Source organism: Perna viridis, chromosome 11 (assembly GCF_037379345.1).
Source record: "Perna viridis isolate PV_CMFRI_1.1 ecotype Kerala chromosome 11, ASM3737934v1, whole genome shotgun sequence".
In the NCBI taxonomy this organism is placed as follows: Eukaryota; Metazoa; Mollusca; class Bivalvia; order Mytilida; family Mytilidae; genus Perna; species Perna viridis.
This window is the reverse complement of record NC_142455.1, coordinates 22,431,638-22,455,704: the sequence shown is the minus strand read 5'-3', so window position 1 is coordinate 22,455,704 and position 24,067 is coordinate 22,431,638. Positions and strand designations below refer to the sequence as shown.

Sequence of the window (24,067 nt, the reverse complement as noted above, 5' to 3'; positions counted from 1 at the left end):
CTGTAAACCAAAGAACAAATACTAAAAATGATACTAGTATTTACGATCACTTTATAACATTTCTTAAACATTTTTTTAAAACTGTTTAATATTAAGAAGGTCCTTAGAAGGACTGGTGCATGCATTTACATTGCAAACTGAAAACATGGCTATTTTGCAAACGTGTAATTTTGTTTGTTTGTTTGTTTGTTTGTTGGGGTTTAACGTCTGAGCAGCAATATTTCAGCTATATTCAGACGATGAACCTGAAATTGTTGATAAAATGAACATGAAATGATGATGAAATGAAAAAGGGATGGGACACAAGGACAATGGGGTCGACAAATTTTGATTGCCACTGGAAATAGGAAGAGGTGGGTAGGGTCGGGCAATTTAGCCTCCTGTGGCGGAGCCCTATAGTTCCTACTCCGGGAGAATACCACAGTAGGGTTCTTTAACGTGCGAGGAACACGTTTCCAACACGGTGTACCACTATGGTTTGCGGTCAGGTTTTCCGTATTATAGCCTGACAACCCCAGCATGTTACACGCCAGGGGTACCCCATTCCATCACCTGGGGCACACAACCCAGTTGCTCTGGGGGCAGAGCGCCCTAGCCTCCGGCTAGAGTTCTGAGCACTATTTAGTCGCCTTTTGCGAAAAGCTTAGCGCTGCTGCAGGCCTATTCTTTTGACTCCCGGACCTGCACGGGGCTCAAACGTGTATGAATGTTACCATAACTTTAAGCTCTTAAAACTACTTCAGCTATAAAGCATCTAAGTTAAACAATGTATGAGCATCAACATCTTTCTAAAAGAAGTTTCAGTATTCAGTTTAATTAAGTAATTGGAACTAAAATAAGCTTGGTCTATGAATATTTAAATAAAATGAACAGTGTAATTCTATCAGAAACAAGTAAATCACTTGTATATGGAGTACAAGCTACCTAAACACAGTGGTGGATAATTGACAGCTATTCAAAATTAAAAGGCAGTGTCCAAAAGGTCACACAGATGTCCTGAAGTAGTCAAGTAGGACACATTGGTATAATGTAGGGCAAATTTCTATCTGTTTAAATTACTCACTAGCCAACATAAATTAGTATTGAAATTGGAACTGGTCTTTTTCAATTAGCTGTAACATAAACAACTGTTTAGTCATGAACAACAACATTTAACACAAAACACTTCACTTTGACCATAAACCCTTGAATCTAGGTTCCCTTTATTACTCTTTGATTTGGGAACTGTATTTCTTGACCATGTACGGTACTGCTTGCTCACGAAACTCTACTTCATGGCAAAGAATCTCGACAGTTTAGACATGACCAAATTCCTTTTGATATATTATATCTGATGCTTGACGAGTACCTCTACAAGTTTACAAAGAACTTCTGTTTGGCTATAAACAACTTCGAATTAGCCATGCACCTTTTTTTCAAGGAATCTCTCACCATGAATCTAAACAAATTAAACTCCAAAATATTCTTTATGACTAAAAACCTGTAGTATTTTGCAATGAAATTTCACTATAAGACCATAAAGGTCTATTGTTGTTGACGACAATCGGTTCAGATCTGCTTTTCAAAAAAATACAAAACGTAATGTTACACTGTGAAAGTACTATTGTTCGCGAGGTACTAATTTTCGTGGTTTTAGTGGATACATAAAACCAATAAAAATTGGTTCCCAGCGAGTAGTTTTCAATTAATGGTCGCAAGTATCATAACATGAATTTCATCACAACAGAGTGCATTTACAACAAACGTAAATTTTCAGCATGAGAATGATCAAACCCGTTGACCTTTTTTGATGCTATGCATTCGAAAGTCAAAACCTTTTCTATAATCAAGCATTGTTTGGTAATTAATCGAATGCCAAGAACTACAAATGTAACCAATTTAACTTATATTTAATACATTTTAATGAATAATACAGTGACTTAAATTCATTTTACATCGAGGGTATTACCCAACCACGTGCAGGTTAACATTACAGCATTTTCTGCGAGTATGATAACAATCAGGACTTACAAACATTATAACTACATTAATGCATCGATAAAGTTCAAGTTTTAATTTATAAAATCAGTGGTCAAGTCTTTTTGTCAATGCACAATTATCATCCAAGTTTCTAACTTTTACTCTAAACGATTATTTTGTATATGTCGGTTTTTTTTCTTACTCAATATACAATGTATAACACATCCTTCGTTTTCAATGATTTTCTTCGCTTTTTTAGGCGTGTTAAGGTACTGCATCGACTTTGGGTGAACGGGAAAATAATGAGCACCCTGAAAACAAAATAAAAAGTAAACAGTTGATACATAACAATTGTTTTTAAATGTTTGACCAAAACGTTCAAAACTATTGTGATGTTTCATTTCTCGGCATTTACTGCATAAACATTAATATCAGAACAGAAATTAAGTCACTGGCATATTGCACACGCCGAGAAACCAGAGACGTTCACTGTTCCAATCCCGAATATCAATAACTTAAAACATGTAGTGTTAATTGTTTATTTATAGTAATTATGAAATTGGGTAAATGTTAAGCATGTTTTTGTGTTTTTTGTCTTTATTTGATGCATTCAAAGCTAATATGAGAATTTATTGTAATCAGGGTCAAATACATAACATAATGTTAAAACTTGAATTAAAATTTGGTCTACAATTTTGTTTACACCTACCGAATTTTAATTGTGTTAACGACAAAAAAAATAATAAGTAAAAAAAAAAATAATTAAAGCAAAATGTGAATCAAATGACATTTAAATCCAGCAGTACAATACGTACAATGTCAATGTTACTAAGACGATTTTCAGTTGTCGTTATTTGACCAAAATGATTTCGTTTCAAACATTCTATTGAAAGTTATACTTCCTACCAAAAATGTTTATTTTCAAATTCGTTAGAAATTAAATGTGTGTCCACACAGAAAGTGCAAAAATGCAATAATCAGTATTTTGTCAACAATTGGTACTTACCAACAAAATCCATACTCCCAACTTTGACTTGGTTATCAAATTTTTAAGAAAATGAAAATAACTCTCCAACCCGACTGACTGTCGGATTGGAGCAATGGTCAGCAGTACACTTCAAATTTAAATATTAGACTTATTTGAGCCGAGAAGAGTACTTTGAAACTTGTTCCACACCATTTAGATATTTACCGAAGCGAAAATAACTTAAATTTCAATGAAAAATATTAACTGTTCTTCCTTTCTATAATGAGACCGCCAACTGTTGGAGGGTTACGTTCCTTTGAAAACCTTAGCTAAAATAGCGTGTATTGTGTAAATAGAAAAGAACACTATTACAATGACAGTTATTGTAGGGAATTGTTAAATTATTTTTCATTGATCATAACACTCGCTCATATGTTTGATTTTTTTTTAATTAACTGAGAGAGAAACGCATATGGTCTCAGTATCGTATTAATTTTCCCATAGACTTCTATAGTGAAGTGCATATTTTTAGGATTTTTTAAAAATATGTAAATTGATTCAATAAAACTTTCACTTATGTAGCATTTCTAAGGACATGTGAAAAAATAATTTCCCGCAAAGAAAATAGGGCGAGTCCACGAAGATCGGACAGAAAAGTAGTCTCGAACTATAAATAGCCATTTTCCCTACTTTCACTTTCGTTTTGCACTCACCAAACCAACCTTTTCAGTGGAACATTTTTATGATATTATGTTAGATTTTCTTTTAGAAAAGTTCTTCATCTTACAGTGTGATGTTTGTTCTATTTTATAAGTCATTGTTCATATCTTTTGACAAAATATTAGTTTGTAGAGAGGCAGAAAGAAAATGCACTATATTTTTATAGCATCCATGTTTTGACGTACACCTGCTCAGGGATATGCAATACGATACTGGTACCTATTACTAATAAACATTTCAATATAATCATAAAAGTTGTTGTTTTTCTGCTAGAGTATTCATTTTCATACTGAAAATTCAGAACATCATTGCCCTGCTATAAACATGAGTTTTCTATTAAAATTTTTATATAGGTACCCTATTCCAGGCATGAGACTAATATCTCAGTGTTAGCCAGAAAATATTACTTTTGATAAAAAGCTGCTTCATTAGTCAAACTAAGCAAATTTGTGGTTTATTCTGACATGGTAGATACATGAGCTGTACTATGAGTTCCAAATCATTATTTAATCCCCACTTGTGACTTCCATATATGGAAATATTAATATTCGAACCTCCGTTTTTGTCTTTAACTCAAGGGAGCCTCTTGTTTAAAGTAAAGTATAATGACTGGTACAACCAACTGTTTTAAACTATAGATATGGTCATTTCAATTATAATAAATCCAAAAAAAATTATACCAATATCATAGTTTTAAAAAATATAGCTTTTCATATGCAGAAAATACAGATTTTAAGCCATTTTGGTACCCCAGGCAGATACAAAAGGACCTCAATATGACAGGAAAAGGACTTTTTCTTTAAAACAGATAGCTATGATGCAAGAACAATAGTTTATTGGTATAAATATTATAATAACAACTGTCTGCTTTAGATACTTTTTGAAAAAATTCAGTTTTTATATGAAAAAACACCTTTATTTTTCTTGCCACATTAGAATCTGTCCATTTGAACCACTAAAAAAAGTCCACTAAATAATTGGCTGTTGACTTTTGTGACATTTCTGTGTTTAAATCAACCACACAGTTATATGGCAACTCATTTTAGCTATTTATTTGAAAGAAAAACAAAAAATAAAAAAAATATTCATTTTTTCATATATAAGAGGCAATGTATGGAAAATGACTATTTTCAAGTCCTAACCACATACTTAAAATGTGTTGTAACTTTAAAACTATCCTTTATGCAGGAGTATTACTTGCTTTAGGTTACATGAATATAGATATGCTCATCATAAACAGTCAAGATAATAATTTTATTGAACTGATATTATACAAATTCATGAAAACAAAATGCATTTCCAAATTTGGTAAAGATTAACCATAAATGCAAAAAACCAGAGCTACCATAAAAAATCAGGTTCAAAAGTTGGCTAATTCATCTTAAAAGTGTTACCTGCATTGGGGTACTACTTTTTCAGCTGGTAAAGACCACTTGCTGAATATCCAACTTTACTTGAAAAACTGGCTTACTAGGTCTCAGTATCGTATTAATTTTCCCATAGACTTCTATAGTGAAGTGCATATTTTTAGGATTTTTTAAAAAAATATGTAAATTGATTCAATAAAACTTTCACTTATGTAGCATTTCTAAGGACATGTGAAAAAATAATTTCCCGCAAAGAAAATAGGGTGAGTCCACGAAGATCGGACAGAAAAGTAGTCTCGAACTATAAATAGCCATTTTCCCTACTTTCACTTTCGTTTTGCACTCACCAAACCAACCTTTTCAGTGGAACATTTTTATGATATTATGTTAGATTTTCTTTTAGAAAAGTTCTTCATCTTACAGTGTGATGTTTGTTCTATTTTATAAGTCATTGTTCATATCTTTTGACAAAATATTAGTTTGTAGAGAGGCAGAAAGAAAATGCACTATATTTTTATAGCATCCATGTTTTGACGTACACCTGCTCAGGGATATGCAATACGATACTGGTACCTATTACTAATAAACATTTCAATATAATCATAAAAGTTGTTGTTTTTCTGCTAGAGTATTCATTTTCATACTGAAAATTCAGAACATCATTGCCCTGCTATAAACATGAGTTTTCTATTAAAATTTTTATATAGGTACCCTATTCCAGGCATGAGACTAATATCTCAGTGTTAGCCAGAAAATATTACTTTTGATAAAAAGCTGCTTCATTAGTCAAACTAAGCAAATTTGTGGTTTATTCTGACATGGTAGATACATGAGCTGTACTATGAGTTCCAAATCATTATTTAATCCCCACTTGTGACTTCCATATATGGAAATATTAATATTCGAACCTCCGTTTTTGTCTTTAACTCAAGGGAGCCTCTTGTTTAAAGTAAAGTATAATGACTGGTACAACCAACTGTTTTAAACTATAGATATGGTCATTTCAATTATAATAAATCCAAAAAAAATTATACCAATATCATAGTTTTAAAAAATATAGCTTTTCATATGCAGAAAATACAGATTTTAAGCCATTTTGGTACCCCAGGCAGATACAAAAGGACCTCAATATGACAGGAAAAGGACTTTTTCTTTAAAACAGATAGCTATGATGCAAGAACAATAGTTTATTGGTATAAATATTATAATAACAACTGTCTGCTTTAGATACTTTTTGAAAAAATTCAGTTTTTATATGAAAAAACACCTTTATTTTTCTTGCCACATTAGAATCTGTCCATTTGAACCACTAAAAAAAGTCCACTAAATAATTGGCTGTTGACTTTTGTGACATTTCTGTGTTTAAATCAACCACACAGTTATATGGCAACTCATTTTAGCTATTTATTTGAAAGAAAAACAAAAAATAAAAAAAATATTCATTTTTTCATATATAAGAGGCAATGTATGGAAAATGACTATTTTCAAGTCCTAACCACATACTTAAAATGTGTTGTAACTTTAAAACTATCCTTTATGCAGGAGTATTACTTGCTTTAGGTTACATGAATATAGATATGCTCATCATAAACAGTCAAGATAATAATTTTATTGAACTGATATTATACAAATTCATGAAAACAAAATGCATTTCCAAATTTGGTAAAGATTAACCATAAATGCAAAAAACCAGAGCTACCATAAAAAATCAGGTTCAAAAGTTGGCTAATTCATCTTAAAAGTGTTACCTGCATTGGGGTACTACTTTTTCAGCTGGTAAAGACCACTTGCTGAATATCCAACTTTACTTGAAAAACTGGCTTACTAGGTCTCAGTATCGTATTAATTTTCCCATAGACTTCTATAGTGAAGTGCATATTTTTAGGATTTTTTAAAAAAATATGTAAATTGATTCAATAAAACTTTCACTTATGTAGCATTTCTAAGGACATGTGAAAAAATAATTTCCCGCAAAGAAAATAGGGTGAGTCCACGAAGATCGGACAGAAAAGTAGTCTCGAACTATAAATAGCCATTTTCCCTACTTTCACTTTCGTTTTGCACTCACCAAACCAACCTTTTCAGTGGAACATTTTTATGATATTATGTTAGATTTTCTTTTAGAAAAGTTCTTCATCTTACAGTGTGATGTTTGTTCTATTTTATAAGTCATTGTTCATATCTTTTGACAAAATATTAGTTTGTAGAGAGGCAGAAAGAAAATGCACTATATTTTTATAGCATCCATGTTTTGACGTACACCTGCTCAGGGATATGCAATACGATACTGGTACCTATTACTAATAAACATTTCAATATAATCATAAAAGTTGTTGTTTTTCTGCTAGAGTATTCATTTTCATACTGAAAATTCAGAACATCATTGCCCTGCTATAAACATGAGTTTTCTATTAAAATTTTTATATAGGTACCCTATTCCAGGCATGAGACTAATATCTCAGTGTTAGCCAGAAAATATTACTTTTGATAAAAAGCTGCTTCATTAGTCAAACTAAGCAAATTTGTGGTTTATTCTGACATGGTAGATACATGAGCTGTACTATGAGTTCCAAATCATTATTTAATCCCCACTTGTGACTTCCATATATGGAAATATTAATATTCGAACCTCCGTTTTTGTCTTTAACTCAAGGGAGCCTCTTGTTTAAAGTAAAGTATAATGACTGGTACAACCAACTGTTTTAAACTATAGATATGGTCATTTCAATTATAATAAATCCAAAAAAAAATTATACCAATATCATAGTTTTAAAAAATATAGCTTTTCATATGCAGAAAATACAGATTTTAAGCCGTTTTGGTACCCCAGGCAGATACAAAAGGACCTCAATATGACAGGAAAAGGACTTTTTCTTTAAAACAGATAGCTATGATGCAAGAAAAATAGTTTATTGGTATAAATATTATAATAACAACTGTCTGCTTTAGATACTTTTTGAAAAAATTCAGTTTTTATATGAAAAAACACCTTTATTTTTCTTGCCACATTAGAATCTGTCCATTTGAACCACTAAAAAAAGTCCACTAAATAATTGGCTGTTGACTTTTGTGACATTTCTGTGTTTAAATCAACCACACAGTTATATGGCAACTCATTTTAGCTATTTATTTGAAAGAAAAACAAAAAATAAAAAAAATATTCATTTTTTCATATATAAGAGGCAATGTATGGAAAATGACTATTTTCAAGTCCTAACCACATACTTAAAATGTGTTGTAACTTTAAAACTATCCTTTATGCAGGAGTATTACTTGCTTTAGGTTACATGAATATAGATATGCTCATCATAAACAGTCAAGATAATAATTTTATTGAACTGATATTATACAAATTCATGAAAACAAAATGCATTTCCAAATTTGGTAAAGATTAACCATAAATGCAAAAAACCAGAGCTACCATAAAAAATCAGGTTCAAAAGTTAGCTAATTCATCTTAAAAGTGTTACCTGCATTGGGGTACTACTTTTTCAGCTGGTAAAGACCACTTGCTGAATATCCAACTTTACTTGAAAAACTGGCTTACTAGGTCTCAGTATCGTATTAATTTTCCCATAGACTTCTATAGTGAAGTGCATATTTTTAGGATTTTTTAAAAAATATGTAAATTGATTCAATAAAACTTTCACTTATGTAGCATTTCTAAGGACATGTGAAAAAATAATTTCCCGCAAAGAAAATAGGGTGAGTCCACGAAGATCGGACAGAAAAGTAGTCTCGAACTATAAATAGCCATTTTCCCTACTTTCACTTTCGTTTTGCACTCACCAAACCAACCTTTTCAGTGGAACATTTTTATGATATTATGTTAGATTTTCTTTTAGAAAAGTTCTTCATCTTACAGTGTGATGTTTGTTCTATTTTATAAGTCATTGTTCATATCTTTTGACAAAATATTAGTTTGTAGAGAGGCAGAAAGAAAATGCACTATATTTTTATAGCATCCATGTTTTGACGTACACCTGCTCAGGGATATGCAATACGATACTGGTACCTATTACTAATAAACATTTCAATATAATCATAAAAGTTGTTGTTTTTCTGCTAGAGTATTCATTTTCATACTGAAAATTCAGAACATCATTGCCCTGCTATAAACATGAGTTTTCTATTAAAATTTTTATATAGGTACCCTATTCCAGGCATGAGACTAATATCTCAGTGTTAGCCAGAAAATATTACTTTTGATAAAAAGCTGCTTCATTAGTCAAACTAAGCAAATTTGTGGTTTATTCTGACATGGTAGATACATGAGCTGTACTATGAGTTCCAAATCATTATTTAATCCCCACTTGTGACTTCCATATATGGAAATATTAATATTCGAACCTCCGTTTTTGTCTTTAACTCAAGGGAGCCTCTTGTTTAAAGTAAAGTATAATGACTGGTACAACCAACTGTTTTAAACTATAGATATGGTCATTTCAATTATAATAAATCCAAAAAAAAATTATACCAATATCATAGTTTTAAAAAATATAGCTTTTCATATGCAGAAAATACAGATTTTAAGCCGTTTTGGTACCCCAGGCAGATACAAAAGGACCTCAATATGACAGGAAAAGGACTTTTTCTTTAAAACAGATAGCTATGATGCAAGAAAAATAGTTTATTGGTATAAATATTATAATAACAACTGTCTGCTTTAGATACTTTTTGAAAAAATTCAGTTTTTATATGAAAAAACACCTTTATTTTTCTTGCCACATTAGAATCTGTCCATTTGAACCACTAAAAAAAGTCCACTAAATAATTGGCTGTTGACTTTTGTGACATTTCTGTGTTTAAATCAACCACACAGTTATATGGCAACTCATTTTAGCTATTTATTTGAAAGAAAAACAAAAAATAAAAAAAATATTCATTTTTTCATATATAAGAGGCAATGTATGGAAAATGACTATTTTCAAGTCCTAACCACATACTTAAAATGTGTTGTAACTTTAAAACTATCCTTTATGCAGGAGTATTACTTGCTTTAGGTTACATGAATATAGATATGCTCATCATAAACAGTCAAGATAATAATTTTATTGAACTGATATTATACAAATTCATGAAAACAAAATGCATTTCCAAATTTGGTAAAGATTAACCATAAATGCAAAAAACCAGAGCTACCATAAAAAATCAGGTTCAAAAGTTAGCTAATTCATCTTAAAAGTGTTACCTGCATTGGGGTACTACTTTTTCAGCTGGTAAAGACCACTTGCTGAATATCCAACTTTACTTGAAAAACTGGCTTACTAGGTCTCAGTATCGTATTAATTTTCCCATAGACTTCTATAGTGAAGTGCATATTTTTAGGATTTTTTAAAAAATATGTAAATTGATTCAATAAAACTTTCACTTATGTAGCATTTCTAAGGACATGTGAAAAAATAATTTCCCGCAAAGAAAATAGGGTGAGTCCACGAAGATCGGACAGAAAAGTAGTCTCGAACTATAAATAGCCATTTTCCCTACTTTCACTTTCGTTTTGCACTCACCAAACCAACCTTTTCAGTGGAACATTTTTATGATATTATGTTAGATTTTCTTTTAGAAAAGTTCTTCATCTTACAGTGTGATGTTTGTTCTATTTTATAAGTCATTGTTCATATCTTTTGACAAAATATTAGTTTGTAGAGAGGCAGAAAGAAAATGCACTATATTTTTATAGCATCCATGTTTTGACGTACACCTGCTCAGGGATATGCAATACGATACTGGTACCTATTACTAATAAACATTTCAATATAATCATAAAAGTTGTTGTTTTTCTGCTAGAGTATTCATTTTCATACTGAAAATTCAGAACATCATTGCCCTGCTATAAACATGAGTTTTCTATTAAAATTTTTATATAGGTACCCTATTCCAGGCATGAGACTAATATCTCAGTGTTAGCCAGAAAATATTACTTTTGATAAAAAGCTGCTTCATTAGTCAAACTAAGCAAATTTGTGGTTTATTCTGACATGGTAGATACATGAGCTGTACTATGAGTTCCAAATCATTATTTAATCCCCACTTGTGACTTCCATATATGGAAATATTAATATTCGAACCTCCGTTTTTGTCTTTAACTCAAGGGAGCCTCTTGTTTAAAGTAAAGTATAATGACTGGTACAACCAACTGTTTTAAACTATAGATATGGTCATTTCAATTATAATAAATCCAAAAAAAAATTATACCAATATCATAGTTTTAAAAAATATAGCTTTTCATATGCAGAAAATACAGATTTTAAGCCGTTTTGGTACCCCAGGCAGATACAAAAGGACCTCAATATGACAGGAAAAGGACTTTTTCTTTAAAACAGATAGCTATGATGCAAGAAAAATAGTTTATTGGTATAAATATTATAATAACAACTGTCTGCTTTAGATACTTTTTGAAAAAATTCAGTTTTTATATGAAAAAACACCTTTATTTTTCTTGCCACATTAGAATCTGTCCATTTGAACCACTAAAAAAAGTCCACTAAATAATTGGCTGTTGACTTTTGTGACATTTCTGTGTTTAAATCAACCACACAGTTATATGGCAACTCATTTTAGCTATTTATTTGAAAGAAAAACAAAAAATAAAAAAAATATTCATTTTTTCATATATAAGAGGCAATGTATGGAAAATGACTATTTTCAAGTCCTAACCACATACTTAAAATGTGTTGTAACTTTAAAACTATCCTTTATGCAGGAGTATTACTTGCTTTAGGTTACATGAATATAGATATGCTCATCATAAACAGTCAAGATAATAATTTTATTGAACTGATATTATACAAATTCATGAAAACAAAATGCATTTCCAAATTTGGTAAAGATTAACCATAAATGCAAAAAACCAGAGCTACCATAAAAAATCAGGTTCAAAAGTTAGCTAATTCATCTTAAAAGTGTTACCTGCATTGGGGTACTACTTTTTCAGCTGGTAAAGACCACTTGCTGAATATCCAACTTTACTTGAAAAACTGGCTTACTAGGTCTCAGTATCGTATTAATTTTCCCATAGACTTCTATAGTGAAGTGCATATTTTTAGGATTTTTTAAAAAATATGTAAATTGATTCAATAAAACTTTCACTTATGTAGCATTTCTAAGGACATGTGAAAAAATAATTTCCCGCAAAGAAAATAGGGTGAGTCCACGAAGATCGGACAGAAAAGTAGTCTCGAACTATAAATAGCCATTTTCCCTACTTTCACTTTCGTTTTGCACTCACCAAACCAACCTTTTCAGTGGAACATTTTTATGATATTATGTTAGATTTTCTTTTAGAAAAGTTCTTCATCTTACAGTGTGATGTTTGCTCTATTTTATAAGTCATTGTTCATATCTTTTGACAAAATATTAGTTTGTAGAGAGGCAGAAAGAAAATGCACTATATTTTTATAGCATCCATGTTTTGACGTACACCTGCTCAGGGATATGCAATACAATACTGGTACCATAACAAATAAAAAGAAAGACAACTCAGCCTCAATATTAGAACGATTGAGACAATTATGTTAAATTGAAAGCCGGGCTTGAACTGATGTCGAGTATAGTGACGTTCACAGAAATATATTGCAATATATAATGTTATCTTACCGCACAGTTTAGCAACAAGTATAACACCAAAAAATGTAACAGATACCATTGTTGCAGCTATTCCTAATACTGGGTAAAAATTTTTATCTGAAATAAGCAGAAATTGAACAACCATGACTACATATTTATTACAGTTTCATTCTAGAACTTGTAAAATATAATGAGGTAAGTCGCACGTCCATGTGCAGCAGTAGCCATTGATTTTATATATCGTATCTTGTCATCTAACATGTGTTTTTTATTCTATATATATATAATTCGTGGGCAAATAAATTATGACAGAAAAAAAAATCCGTGCATTTCTCAAGATCTTATATTTAAAATATATATTGTTTTATCATCCTTCCAGCATCGTACTGTATGTAACCATAATCACTTCGTATAATTGTAGAAAAAATAATTTAATTTGCGGTTTCAAATACAATATAAAGATATCATATCGTCTCCAATATTGATCTATATTCAAATAAGATCGGTCTCACTCACTGTGCATTTTCATTATACCCCACTTCCAGAGGAAGGGATAAATGGTGATAAGTGTCTGTCCGTTCATACTTCCTTTTGTTAAGCAGATAGATGGGTACCCTACTCTTCTCCGTTACTCCTTGCACTTTACTGAATGGAATTTGATGAAACTTTTATAAAATATCTATTATATAGGCCCATTGTGCGTCTCATATTTCGGATTTTGATCCAAATCAATATAAAGTCAAAAGATACATATTCAATATTAAACTGGGGAATGGGGATATCAAGCTAATGAGCATGCAATGCTCTCAATTTTTTCCCACTTTTACTAGGATTGATAAAATTCTTAAAATTTGTGATTGTAAAAGTAAATATATATATATTGCGAATTTGAAAGGTAATAAAACACATATCACTGGCACAGCTTGAAACGACAGCTGAGGTCGAACCTAGAACAGTAGGGGCAAGTATGGACACACCTTTAAAGCCTGATAAAAGCCCGCATTTTGATTGCGATTAAGATTTTAAAACGCTAAATTGTCGCGGCCTTTTTTGACCCTTATATATCGATATGAACAACCCTCAAAATCAATGTTTTTTTCCAAGAGATTCAAGATAGTCAAGTCTTTGTGTGGACAATATCAAAAAGCGTGTTATTTCTAGGCTGATTCCTAAACGGTTTGGGTCACAATCCCAGTATGACTTCTTATGGTACACTTTTAAAAAGATCAATTTATAATTAATCAAGGTATTATTTGGACATTATGAAAATGCTTGTTTTTGACCCCTTCTTTGCTCTTTTTTTCAAACATCGTTCAACTCAAAACTCGACAATATCAATCACAGCCCCCTTTTTGTGTTTTATTTTAATTAAAATGTTTGTTTCTGGTAATTATTCCTTAACGGCTTGAGTTACAACATCCGAAATTAATCCAAGCCTCACTTTTGTGCTATGTTATTTTGTTTCATAAAAATCTATACATTTATTCTCAAGTGAATGTCCGACTATGAAGTATCTACGGGCGACGGCGACGAACTAGCCGATGCCGACGACGACAGGATGATACCATTATAGGACAACAAATTTATGTGCTATCGTATACAAAGGCAATATACCTTTTCATTTTAAAGAGACCTAAAAAATGATTTACACTTACATCTACAGTTTTTTTCAACATTACATTTTTTGACTTTAATACTTGATCCATTGCATGACAGTCCTTCCCTGTTAGGTCTGATATACGAACAATCTCTGTATGACGTCCTTAAACCCTCCCCACATTCATTAGAGCATACTGTCCATTTTGACCAGGGTAACCACAATTCATTGGCACCTTAGAAAAAACAGCAAATAATTTAAAATAAACAAATAGATAATAAACCCAACTGATATGCTTGTATTGTATCTGTAATTCTTATGTCAACAATGTAGAAATGAGTTAAGTATGACGAAAGCAGTTTATTTCACGAGTGGAAAAAATAGTGCGAAACAGTATGTATTCTCCCGAAAGATCTGATTATTATGTCGCACGTATAACCAGTTGTATTTGCCAATGACGTTATCGATACGTTTTTAAAACTGTCTACGAAAGATCAATACCACAAAAAATATTGTAAGCAATGTTATCTCCGAAATCTCAATTTTTAAATTTGCTCTGTTTCAATCAAAGTGATACCTCTATACAGGACACCATCAACATTGTTAGGCTAGACATGAAACTCATTATGTGAGTGGAATAGCAGATGGAAAATAAAAAAATAAGCATGCATTCGTAGTCGTAGTTGTCAATGAAATGAAACCTTTGGTCATATTGTAATTGAAGTAATACTTTTGTTCAGCTTGTGGACATTAGTTTTCAGTGTTATTCAATGAAAACGTTTCAGCAATTTTCTTCATAATTGGGCAAACTTTCTCGACGGTTGTCTACTGACTTTGACGAAAATCTCTCAACGATTGTCTTTTGACCTGAACATGATAATCTCAATAATAATTTTATGACTTCATGACATACTCAAGTCTTAATTTCAAATTGAGAATAGTTATGGTCTTATCAATTCTTAGCCACCGTAGATCATTGGAAATCAAAATATTCTAAGACTAACAGTACAAGAATATGCACGATACAAGTCATTACTTAAATAAATTGTTTTGATTTGACTGTGTTTGGAAGGCTATAAATCAATTTTACTAATAATCCAAGCACTTACCAGGACAACATTGTGTATTGCATGTATATGCTTCAATGGCATTACCAATACATGGCAAACCACCATGCATAGGATGAGGACTGTCACATTTTCTTGTCCTGTTCAATGATCCTCCACCACAACTCACTGAACATTCACTATTGTTACTCCACTGTCCCCAAGAGCCATCAACTGTTAAACAATGAAAGAACTTTATTAATAGCTTGATTTTTATCTATATAAAATAACAAGACATAACTAGGAATCCTGATTAACTTTTTGTCAGTTTAAGTATTTGAAAGTGCATTTTTTTTATCAAACAAATATTTAGGACTCCATATTATTATTAACAAAAGTGCACATTCATGTAGTTATATAGACATTCTTTAAATCATTTCACGTACGTCAAATTGTACGTCGTTTATTCTGGTAATATGTGGTGCGTTGGGCATTTCTACTTATTCTACAAAATTGCAGACATGCATGTTCGTGAAGTTATCCGGGTTATCATGGTTAAGTCCATACATATATCTACGCTAGGGTTTTTGGTGAAAGTGAGAAAAAATTGGGAATTATGTTTAGTAGAGCATTGTATTCGCCTATATGTTGAAAGCAACCCAAAATTAGTGGCATGGGATATTTGACGATTAGCGACTTTGAAGATTTATAATTATGAACTTGATCACTTTTAAAGGATCTTGTTATGTTTAACGTGTCATGCATATTAATTTACAATATTTTACTCAAAGATATGAAATATCCTAGGCAATATACCTGGGCAGTGCTGTGTGTTACAGATTGCTATTTCACTTTCATTACCAGAACATGACAAGCCGCCATGCATTGGAAGTGGACTATCACATATTCTTGTCTTGTTCATTGATCCGCCACCACAGCTAACTGAACATTCCCCGAAGTTACTCCACTGTCCCCAGGATCCGTCCACTATTTGACAATCATTTAAATGTACATTATAAGTTTTTAGTAATCTGTCACGTTATCATATTATGCTCACTGAACCTTCAATACAAGTTGTGTCATATTTGACGATTTATCAAAACCCTTGCCAAAGGTATAGAGAAGAGGACAAATCGAAACTTTGCATTTTTAAATTTTATGTTATCAATTAACGGGAAAATGCCACATAGAAAAAATACACAATAAATGGTACCTGAACATGGTTGAGTATTACAAACGGCTTCATCATTGTCGTTACCAGGACATCGTAGGCCGTCAGGAGAAGGAGAAGGAGAATTACACATTCTTGTCCTGTTTAATGTACCTCCTCCACACGAAACTGAACATTCTGTGGAACTCCACGGACTCCAAGCACCGTCAACTTGAAAAATAAATTAAAATATTTAAAAACAATATATACTGACAATTTTTTCATCTTCTTACAATTTATTGAATGTTATAGATATCACATTGTAAAGTATCATAATTGACTGTTTGTGTTGCGTAGGTTTGAAAAGATTTAAATGCTCATTTGCATTCAATGAAATTTTATCTAAATAACGTCAGCAACATTGATTTTTTTTCAGTGAACGAGTGTTGTTGGATCTGTCTGCTTTTCGTTATGTGCAAATTCAATTATACTATCAAACATAACATTCAATGCGCTTTTGAGTAAAACAATATATGAATAACGATGACGAAAAAAAAAAAATTAAAAGGTGTGCGAACTTTTACTGTTCGCGAATTTAACCTCCAAGAGCTCTAAGACAGATTCAAGACTCGTTCACTGAAAATATCGCTGACGTTTTATATTCATAATTACTTAACACGTGAAATCACATTTTAGTTATTCAGGATAGCCAAATGATCCAGTTTTTATCACATTGATAATTCTTTATTATTTTTAGGTAAACATCAAATTTTATACCCATCAGATTGACGTAAATGTTACACGAGAAAAATATTTGGCGGGAAAGACTCAGCGTGAGAAATACAGCATTTATTTTGCATGTTGATTATCAAAGTGTGTTGTCCAATTAACACTCTATATTCACTAGTTTCTATATAAATCTTTATGTAAAAAAATCAAATTCAATTAGAATAAATAAACGTTTATTGGACTCACCTGGTAACTGTTTAAAGGATAAAATATAACCCCGTTTACAGGTTATACCATCAGAGTGAAAGGTAACTTTGAAGATATTGTCAACAGAACTCCATATAGGTTGCCAGACATCACTTCCGCAATATTTCGCTATAAAAATATGTACTTTTGAAACTTACTTGAACCGAAATAAAAGTGTTACCGATGGATTAATTACTTGTCGCTACATGTCTTCTTTCGTGTTGACTTTTAGTTTATTTTGTTGTTACTTGAATGAAGACGAATGGGCGGCCTTGGGATGATATCTTCGTCCTGATGGAGTTGTTGTCTCTTTGACACATACACCATACCTATTCTCGTTATATCGATATATATGATAACCAAAAACCATACATTCTCTAAAGTTTAGTCAGGTTATATTTTAAAAAAAATTGCTAAGCTGCCAAAACAAACCAAAATAAAACCAAAAACAAGACGAAATATCATCAACGGCACGGTGAAGGATATGCATTTCGCCATTTTTAATTACATGTACAATGATGTATCTAGTTCTTTAAAATGCAAATTAACTTTCACAATGGCATCTTTTACTCGTCTTTTTTTTTTACTATTCTATGATTGTGTTACAGTTTAATTTCTTTGATACTAACAGTATTTATCGTTGTGTGAGTAATCAATGTATGTTTGATTATTTCGTACTTTATACGACATTTCACTTTCATCTACCCCGAACTTGACTTTTTATGAGCAACTCGGTGGGTGTTTCTAGAAAAGCAGAGGACGCTTACCCTACCGGTGCACCTGGTTCATGCTCCATTTTAGTGGAGTCCGAGTTGCTCATTTGCTTTTGTTACTTTGTATGTATTATTTTAGTTACTTTATGTTCTTTGTTGTGTATGTTTGTTTTCCATGTTTGGTATTTGTTACATTCTTTTGATTACCGCTAGAATCTTGGTTCCCTTGATTACTCTTATATCAATCTAACAAGTTAACTTTATAGTCTAATCATCCATAAATACAAAACAAGTTGTTCTTGTCAAAACAACATACTGTACTGTTTATCAAAATTATTTTGCCTGGAGACCAAACGTAAGTCTTTGTCATCACTTTGTTATTGGATAAATTTCATTCAAACGTGGTACAAAATATTTTAAAACTTATTGCTTTACAAGTAGAAAACCTTAATATTAAAAAAGGGTCAAGTATCGCTTCATGTTTTCAATATTTGTAATTTCCTTGGTCTTCCGAAGGGGCTTATGTCATATTTCAATAATCAGACAAAAAGTATGATATTCTGAAAACTATGTGAAACAGTATCAAGGAAGTGCCATGAAGTAGATTTGTTTTTCAAACTTCGATTGGTTGTTGATATTGACTTTTTTTCGAATACTGCATAAAATCAAAACTTCGTAGGCAGGTCAAAGTGTCTTTTGAATATTTCAAAAATAAGACCACAAACAGTCTTATGGTATTTTCATAGTTAATTTACTCCCCTCACTAACAAATGATGACAAGATTTTGATATCTTACTTGCTTCATTCGTTAATTTATAATTTCTTACCTCCGTTTACCATGATGTAATCAAAGTCGCAATTCACATGATATTCCATATCAACGAAATGAAAATCCAACGAAATATTTGCATCAGGATGCTCAGGATAAATCCAATACTCACAATGTGAATTTCTACAATATAAAAACTAGTTAATCACTGAAGAAACTTTAACTATTTCAACCCCAGCTTTGCAAATCTTGCTTATTTGATGCAAAAAGAGGTAAAAAAAATAACCAAAGTTGATTTTCATTTCATCATCACAATTTCTTTTATACTTTATCATAATTAAACAAAATTAATTTGGTTGGGTGTATAGCATAAAATGAGAATTTGTATGTCTTAAATTATAATGCTAGCTGATTAACATATTATATTCGTCAGGAAATCCAGGCGATGTAATGTACTGCACTGAACCATTTGCACCAAGCGTCTGATTTCCACAACTGCCTGTAAAATTAAAAATGTATATTTACCAGAGAGAGTTGTGCAATGATGAAGGCTGAAATTGTATTAGAGTGGAAACGAAATGGTTATTATTTTAATTTCATTGTAAATCAAAGCAGTGAACAACTTGGTCAGGTCTGATTTTTTTATATTTTTGACATTACTTGATTGTTTTACGTCTTATGTCAGAAATGTCATACATTTTAGGACAAGAAAGCGTGACCAATTAAACACACTCTGTATTATGATTATCCAACACGCTGGTCCGGATTGCTACCGTAGTAGCTCACAGAACATGAAGCAGGTAAGTATTTTACTTCATTCGGACACATTTGCCTGACTCCGTTTCAAGAAATATCAAAATATAACAGTGTTTACTTCAATACAAATACACTGACCATGAGACTTGCCACTGATTATGAACATTTTAAATCCCCATTCATCCGCTGACTTGTCACTATCGGATTGAAATGTTACGAATAGTTGACCACTGTTTGCTATGTCAATAGGTCTGTTAATTTTTTGACCACTAGACAAACTTGAGGTACAGTCATTTGTTATTAGTTGATTTGCTAAAGTTGAATTTCCTACAAAAGTATCAAGTAAATGATTAAAAAACATATTTCAAAAATTAAAATTGGTATGATGAAAGAATTGAAAACTAATACCTCTTACTTTAAAGTTTCAAAGTATAAGCTGCTTAACTAGGTTTCAAATATGGGTTTTGCTAAAATCTAAGGTAACAGTAACTATCAATCATGCTTAATGTATGCGGGATAATCGTAAAAAAACCGACGTCACAATAAAATTACACTAAAGACGTCATAAAATACATTTACTCAAACTGGAAAAATGGTTGTCATAACAACCCGCGCAGTAGATTTGTTGTATTGCAAAATTCTTGCAAATACCATAATAACATGGAACGCATATTGCATTGGGGAGTAAAGCAGGTGTAATTATCAAAGTCAAAATGATATTGAAACTAATACCTAGCAATGCATACATTCTCAACAAATTAATAATATTTCTTATACAAACCATTATAGGCATTGATGGCGTCACCAGCACAGTTCAATGTCATATTCATCAACGCGAACAAGAGTTCGGCACCATCGACAGTTGAAGTAACAACCCATTGGCAAAAAGTATTCCTGTAATTAAAAACAAAAGGTTCCCAGTAGCCTGAATCGTTCACTTCGTTGAATTTTGCCTTTCAAAGGCAATAAATTTAACAAGAAGTTGTCCAGCAATTTTGTCTCAAGAAGACTATAGTAGGACTTATCATGAAGATCATTTCAGCAATTGAAAGTTACATTCTTTCTATCATAATTTTCAAGATATTGGCTTAAAACTAAAAGGAAACGTCATTTTTCTCTTTCACGAGCAATAAATCTTACAAGGAGTTATTTGACAACTTATATTCATAAAGCTTTTTTTTGTCCTAATAATAAGAATCATTTCAGCTATTGAAAGAATTTTGCTAAAGCTAACGGTTTACGAGATATATGCAAAAAACTAATGTCTAACCTCTATGTTCTATTTTTAGTAACGGCAGCCATGTTTTTCGACAGATCAAAATTCCCCACATCAGTTCCATGCAGGATACCCCTAGGAACATTCGTGCCAAGTTTGGTTTCAATCATGCTGAACACTACTACCCTATTATTACAAGAATTTAGCTAAATCTAACGGTTTTGGAGATATATGCATTAAACTATTGCCTGACCCCAGGTTATATACTTAGTAACGGCGGCCGTTTATTTAGTAATGTTTTTCGATGGATCAAAAATCCCCATATCAGTATTATGAAGGATACCCCAAGGAACATTCATACCAAGTTTGGTTCAAATTGGTCAAGTAGTGTCAGAGGAGTTTTGAAAACTTTTTAACGACGACGACGGACGCCAAATGATGCAAATAGCCCATATGGCCTTGACCAGGTGAGCTAAAACATATTCATTCAAATTACACATTTTTAAAGTAGTAATCTTATAAATGTTACTGTATATGTGTTTCATCAGCAGCATTGAAACCAAATCCTTAGGAAGTACAAGATAAAAAAGTTTACACAAGTAATGAATTTTAGAATATACATCGTAGATTAGGTCCTACATGATCTGATAAATTTCCTTATTATTTTCTTCGGAAACAAAACAAACGAATTAAACAAATCAAGAGTATCATGCTTAGGTCTATTGCACTTTCCCATTGGAGTGGTAATAAAAGACATGCGTAGGTTCTTTGACAAATAGGTACACAAGACACTCCTACTGAATATTCAGATTAACGGCGTGATTTAAAAAAACAAGGTATTTCAACGAACAGATTGTTATATAATGAGTGCAGACTTAATACGAAAGTCGCATTAATCCTTAGAAATCATTGTCTGTAACATTTTTTCTGTTGATGAATTATGATGTTGACATATGTCATTAAAAAAACTGTAGAACATACTCACGGTGGATAGCCAATGGTATTATAATCAGGTGATGTTATCTCTATTGTGTCGTATCCTACAGTTAAGACAAGTGGTTCGCCAGTGCATTGGGCACGAACTGTACAGTAAAACTATTTTTATGATATTTATATATATACAAAAGTACCAATCATATAATATAACAAACCTCGATAAGACTTAGTTACAATGCTATAAATATCTGTCTTTCATGCCATTAATTCGTGTATGTCGATATAGTTTCTAAACCACTGCGTAACAAGAGGTCTCATGGACGCAGGGTAAATCGCAATAAACGGAAACATCTAAATAACAATACTATGGTTTCAAACCACATTACAACTTCTAAAAACAATAAGCGTCATCAACTCTTAACCAAACTATGCTTAATACCAGTCACTATATTACATACTTTTCTAAAAGATATAACATATGAAAAAGTTTGAATTATAATTGCCTACTGTAATTCCATAATTGTCCAAAAATGATCGTCCAGAAAATCATAAAAAGCATTTTCTAAAATTTGAATATATTAATAATGATTCTGATTTCATCCCGAAAATATGTCTTTATTTTTAATGAAGTATGCAAAGATGTGAACATTTAGGAATATATGCCCATATCTTGAAATAAAAGCAACTCAAAATATATTTGTGGTCCCAGTTCCCAAGATATCACAGGTAATCTAATAAAGATCGAGAGTTGAAAACATTTCCTTACAAAAGAACCTATGTATCATCCTCCTGCCGCTATAAATTGGATTTAATGCCGTTACGTCATTCAGAACTCACTCCATTTGTTTTGTATAAAATGAATGAAACGTGAGAAAGTAGATAAGAAAGCATTAGATTCTTTCTTCAAAACAGTTATGAAAAAATGACATCCGAATAAAACATTTTAGAAACACTTTACTCCAAATTAACAACATTAACAACACAAGCTCGTCGCTCCCTCTTCACCAGCTGAGTCTTTTAAGCATGGAAGTTCCTATTATGTACTGGCTTTCCAAGCTTAAAAAATCGCCTTATAAATATAGATTCATTTCCTCTTCAAGTCATTGCTCTACAACTAAACTTTCTATTTCACTTACTTGTGCGCTCAATACCATTAAACGATGATTATAAATTATTTCAGAAACAAAGCTTATGAAAATTGTGGAATATTTTTGCAGTGTTTAAAACGTGCTATAAGTGCCAGATAAATTACATGCCAATTTGGGGTCTTTCGAATCTGTTCAAAGAGTAACCAAGGGAACCGAGATCCTAGCAGAAATAAAAAAGAATGTAATCCAGGGACAAAGGCCGGACATGGAAAACAGACATACACAACAAAGAACATGAAATAACAAAAGCAATACATACAAATAACAAAAGAAAATGACCGGACTACACAAAAAACTGGGAGTCTGGACCAGGTTCACCGGTAGGGTAAGCGTCCTCTGCTTTTCTAGAATCACCCATCGAGTTGCTCATTAAAAGTCAAGTCCGGGTTAGACGAAAGAGGAAAGGAAAAATTTGTAAAGGTTTATTTTTTCAACTTTATACACTACACTTCCACATAATCCCTTAAAACAAAAATTCACATATTTTCCCAACTGGTCGTACAATAAATCGGGATGGGAATATATATTTTCGAATTCTTGTAGATCAGTTTTAGTAATGAAAGAAAAAAAACGAATATAGATATATTAAAACGTATAAAGATCATTATTTAGTATACAGATCAGATAAAAACAATAATGGATTCTTACCTTCGTCAGATAATAGTAAAAGCAATGAAATTATTTGAATATTTGCCATGAATTATCACCTAGACGGTTTGTATAAAAATGTATGCTATCATCACTGATAGGCGTGTCCTCGAAAATTGAGAAGTTAGACAAGTAACAGTACTTATAACTTAATTATCCTACTTGAATTACATTGAATTTTTGGACGGATTTCTATTCATCTTTTATTAGTAGGAAACATTAGTCATCATACCGTGTATGTCTGCTACATAGGATATTTGAAATATCATTTATTTTAAAATAAATTAGCAATGTAAATGTGTGAATACATGTTAATATGATTTAGTGATTCCGTTGTTAAGAAGCATTTTCAAGACCTTTTGACAAAGAAAATTGATCGCTTCTTTGCACACGATTTACTCATCCTTCATGGAAATGGATTTTAAACACACCTTACGCTTAATCACAGCTCCACCAGAAAAGGCATTAAAAGATCGAAAGAATCAGGCAATAAACGCCTTAACATAAATCACATGAAAGGTGAAGATCGAA

General features: G+C 31.7%; 1 protein-coding gene across 1 annotated transcript; it reads right to left on the bottom strand.

Annotated features, from left to right (window-relative positions):
• Positions 1-1,870: 1,870 nt before the first annotated feature.
• On the bottom strand, positions 1,871-23,557 carry LOC148603374 (mucin-like protein). The gene is made up of 13 exons (XM_088551879.1): positions 23,537-23,557; positions 21,790-21,899; positions 20,370-20,482; positions 19,727-19,915; positions 19,250-19,331; positions 18,891-19,015; positions 17,351-17,479; positions 16,439-16,606; positions 16,042-16,212; positions 15,289-15,459; positions 14,238-14,414; positions 12,613-12,699; positions 1,871-2,270 (listed from the first exon to the last, which is right to left on the bottom strand). Exons 3-13 carry the CDS (start codon positions 20,416-20,418, stop codon positions 2,224-2,226), a joined length of 1,395 nt encoding a protein of 464 aa, XP_088408005.1. The 5' UTR covers positions 20,419-20,482; positions 21,790-21,899; positions 23,537-23,557; the 3' UTR covers positions 1,871-2,223.
• Between the last annotated feature and the right edge of the window lie 510 nt (positions 23,558-24,067).

Coding starts and splice junctions, on each gene's coding strand:
- LOC148603374 (XM_088551879.1), bottom strand. CDS start 20,418: ATGAATATGACATTGAACTGTGCTGGTGACGCCATCAATGCCTATAAT. Junction 19,332..19,726: donor AATCAGTGGCAAGTCTCATG/GTCAGTGTATTT, acceptor TTAATTTTACAG/GCAGTTGTGGAAATCAGACG. Junction 14,415..15,288: donor CAATACACAATGTTGTCCTG/GTAAGTGCTTGG, acceptor GTTTTTTCTAAG/GTGCCAATGAATTGTGGTTA.